The 3,936-nt window shown below is 34.0% G+C and overlaps 1 protein-coding gene across 3 annotated transcripts in view; it reads right to left on the bottom strand.

Annotated features, from left to right (window-relative positions):
- Nucleotides 1–779: 779 nt before the first annotated feature.
- Nucleotides 780–3,936, bottom strand: part of LOC139700715 (farnesol dehydrogenase-like) — a 23,737-nt gene continuing 20,580 nt past the window's right edge. For all 3 annotated transcript variants that reach the window (XM_071599155.1, XM_071599156.1, XM_071599157.1), the window contains exon 7: nucleotides 780–1,405. In XM_071599155.1, the coding sequence (XP_071455256.1) occupies nucleotides 1,364–1,405 (42 nt within the window). In that variant the 3' untranslated portion in view covers nucleotides 780–1,363. The remainder of the gene's footprint in view (nucleotides 1,406–3,936) is intronic.

Below are 3,936 nucleotides of genomic sequence, written 5' to 3'. Positions count from 1 at the left end.
ACGGATTGTTTCCGTCGAAATATCAAGAAAATACGTGTGAGTGTTCTCTTTTTTGTTTGTGTTTCTATATTATGTGTTACTGTGTATTGTACTATTCGGCACTTCCGTGTTACGTCTATGAAAGCATATATATATATATATATATATATATATATATATATATATATTTATTTATTTATTTATTTATTCATTTATATTTGTAGGAACATCATGCTAAAGGTAAGTGACCAGATGGCTTGAATAGAGCAAGGGAATAGTCTCCATAGGTATTGATAGTTTAGAACCAGATGCAACTGGGAAAAGGCATTAAAGAGATGAAATCCCTGCAGAACTTCATAAAAATTTAGGAAAACAGAAAAGAACAAGTTGTTTTGGCTCTTGTGTAACATGTTTTGGGAATAACTCAGCCAAAACACCTATTCATCAGTATTAATATCATCCCAAAAAACAGATAAATAGCAATATATGAGGCTACTAACTAACTAATGCCAATTTCACACCCAAAAGGGTATTACTGAGCATCATCAAGATAAAGGTAGAAAAAAAGAGGCACATGGGCACTTAGCAAAGGTCAGTATGGGCTTTATAAAGGGGTTCAATATGCTTGGTGCCATAGACATGTACAATGCAATCATTTGTAAAAAGGAAAATAGAATAAAACCAGGATGTTTTGAAATGATTTGTGGAGTTTGAGAAGGTGTTCAACGGATAAACTGGGAAAAGTAATGAATATTTAATGAAACTCAATGAGGCACCTGTTTTTCTTGAAAATCATTTTATTAAACGTTTAATATACTTTTTGATATTCTGTTTTACATGATTTTTTAATAACAATGAATCTCGATACCAGAAAAAAAATACATTTTTTCAGTTTTTGTCCTGTCACTAATTTGAGATGGAACTCCCACTCATATGCCACATTATATCCATAAATTAAGTTCTACCAAGAATATATTTGCAAAAGTAACCTGTGTATCTTTTGTGTGATCAATGATTCTCCAAAATAATTGGTGTCATTGTAAGAAACATTTATGTTTAAGTATAAAGTGTGGTTGTGGCTAGGACATTGATGGGAGTAATCTTTGAAAGAATTTTAAGAGTGGCCAGAGGTTGCCCTTAAATAACTGTCCTAATGGTTGTCATTTAGCCCCCACTCATCCTCCCTTCTTCACTCCACTCCACCCTCCTCCACAACATCCTCTCCTGTCACTGCCATTGCATTTGTGAGTGTATGTGCATGTGTGCAAAAGATAAACTGAAACACCTGATGGGTATTCGAAAAACAAGCATTCTGAAATTGGGATTCGGTTGCTCAATGCAGCCCTGGCACAGGCCATGGACCTAAGCTCTGTTGCTCAAGTGTTCAAATCATCTCCCCCAGTGGCTTTATCATCACGTCGTGGACCTGAAAAAGGAAGCCAAAATCAGAAAAAGGCACAAAAGAAATATTCTCTTGAAATCAGTCTCATCAAATTTTTAGGTTATGAAGCAAAAAAGTTCCTTTCAAAATGGTCTATAGTTATTTCAGCAAGAGAATTGAAAGATTCTCCAATTTGAAAGACACAGTTAATTGAGAGTGAAATAGTTGATCTTTTATACGAGTACTAAATTTCTTTTACTCCGCAATGTATTTCTTGCTAGCTTTTTAACTATCACATTCATTTTATCAGAGGAACATAATTTTAATGATAAATTTAATGTTAATAGTTCACTTTAGGTGACACGGGATCCTCATAAGAATAATTTTATATTGGTACAAATGCCAAGTGAAAGGGAGACCTGGAAGATTTCAACTGAAATATAAGTCATTCAGAGAGATGAAACAATTTTCCAGTTACTATAATGATACATTATATTTTCGTGAAGTAGGAAATGTTGAAGAGAGATAGTTGAGTCTGAAATTTTATTCCATAATATAGATAGTTTATTAATCAGAAACTGACTTTGCTGCGCTAGCAATAATTTAATATTTCTTAGGGACTGTATACTATGGTGTAGCAAAACTGGATGAGTAATACGTATATATTCTATGAAACACAATGTCTATACATATTGTGTTACTTTCCTAGCATTAAAAATACTTTGTTAAACTTAATTCAGCATTAACTTAGAAGATAATTTTAGCATAAAGGAGAAACTTTAATTCCATCAAGCTCCAGGTGTTAACTCAAATAAGTTAACAACATATTACATTTAATTTACCTAACTAGAGTACTAACTTCTACCATTAAATTCCTCAATTCTGGTAGTGTTTCCATTCGAAGTTTGACTGAATTTTTACTCAGCTAAGTCATGCTTAAGCAGGGAATCAAATCATATGCAACAATTGTGGTGCATGTTAAATTGTCTGTAGTAAATTCCAAAGAAACTGCGGGAGATGCCGCAACAGTAACTTTTAACAGTCATCCACTAATGTGCATTTCAATGCAACAATTTCAGAGAGTAAAAATCATTCGCCTTGATCAACGGGTTTACCCCTTGGCAAACACTCATGTCCATGTGTAACAGGACAGGGTGCCAGCATACAGCCTTAAAAGCTATAATTTTTATGTCATTCATACCTCAGCAATCATAAATTAATAATATAATAAAGTGGGCATATAGGGAATAAAGACTGCAAATATAAAATAACAAAGAGGGAATAACCTCACGAAAAATACATTTATGGTAGAAAATGAAGAGGGATTCAAAGTGATATCAATAGAGTATTCAAGTATAGACTTGTATTCTGATTAGGCACGGTTTTAGGAATAGACTTCTCAATTCGCACGCTTTCTTGGGAGCAGATGAAGATTGACATCTTAATATGGTGATAATGAAGTGAAAAATAAATATTCAAGAAGATAAAATAGGAAAGACAATGAGGAAATGGAAATTAGAAGCATTGACTGAGGCAAAACGGAAGGAGTAAAAGAAGTTTACACAAAAACTTCTAAGAAAAAATAAGAGGACAAAACAGGCCTTCCAAGCAAAAATATAAGGCTATAAAATATAAAAAAAGTTACATAATCCATGGATTAAAGAGCAGAATATTAGGAAGATGAAGATAAAGATATGAGGGTGCATAAAAGCAGGATTAGGTTGAATAAAATACAATGAGATTATTAAGTGCAGCAAGAAAGAAAAAAGTGAAACAAATGCGGAAGGAGCAATGCAAGGTTGAGGAGAGTTTGCAGAAAAAGGATAAAATGGGTGATCTCAAAAGAAATCTGAAAGAACTGTCAGGATATAAGAATGCAAAATCAATGCCATTAGCAATTTTCAGAGAAAGGGTTTAAAGAAAACCTAGTGTGGGCATTAGCCTAATGTTAATGAAACGCAGTAAGGGGTCCACAGTTTAAGGTCACATGCAATGGATGACGTATTCACTTAAGAGGTTTCCACAAAGCACCTCAAGTAGGGATTGGGATGCGACTGAAAATTACATATCTACTGTCTCCAGGATTCGATCCGCACCATTCCAATTCCCTTGTATTTCGTTGCGGAAAGATTTATCAGAGATGTAAGGAATGCAGAAGAGGGTCATAGGGCATGGATATTAAACCATCGTGTTGAGACAAAAAGAGAATGTGATGTTGAAACAGAAAGCTTAGATCAAGGGATTCCTGATTGCAAGATAGAAACATGGCAGAAAAAATGGAAGCCGATATCAATGTGTGTATATATAATAACCTCATCAAGCTATTTAAAACTTCAGGAAACATGGGAGGGAAAGGTTTTTTTGGGTACCTTCACAGCACTTCACTGAGAGAAGAGTTTGGTTAGAATATTTCATTGCTAGGTATGAATTCTCATCTCAAAATATGAAAAAGGTAGAGAAACGATATAGAAGAGAGAAAATGATTACTCAGGAGATGATTCGTTTTGTTTCATGCAAGGAAGCTGTGCATGTGATGCCAAAGTGGTAATTAGGTCAATGACATATATAGAAAACAT

This window comes from Hetaerina americana, unplaced genomic scaffold, assembly GCF_022747635.1.
Source record: "Hetaerina americana unplaced genomic scaffold, ioHetAmer1.1.p SCAF_107, whole genome shotgun sequence".
Lineage (NCBI taxonomy): Eukaryota > Metazoa > Arthropoda > Insecta > Odonata > Calopterygidae > Hetaerina > Hetaerina americana.
The sequence above is the reverse complement of the archived record's forward strand: the minus strand, read 5'-3'. Positions and strand labels throughout refer to the sequence as shown.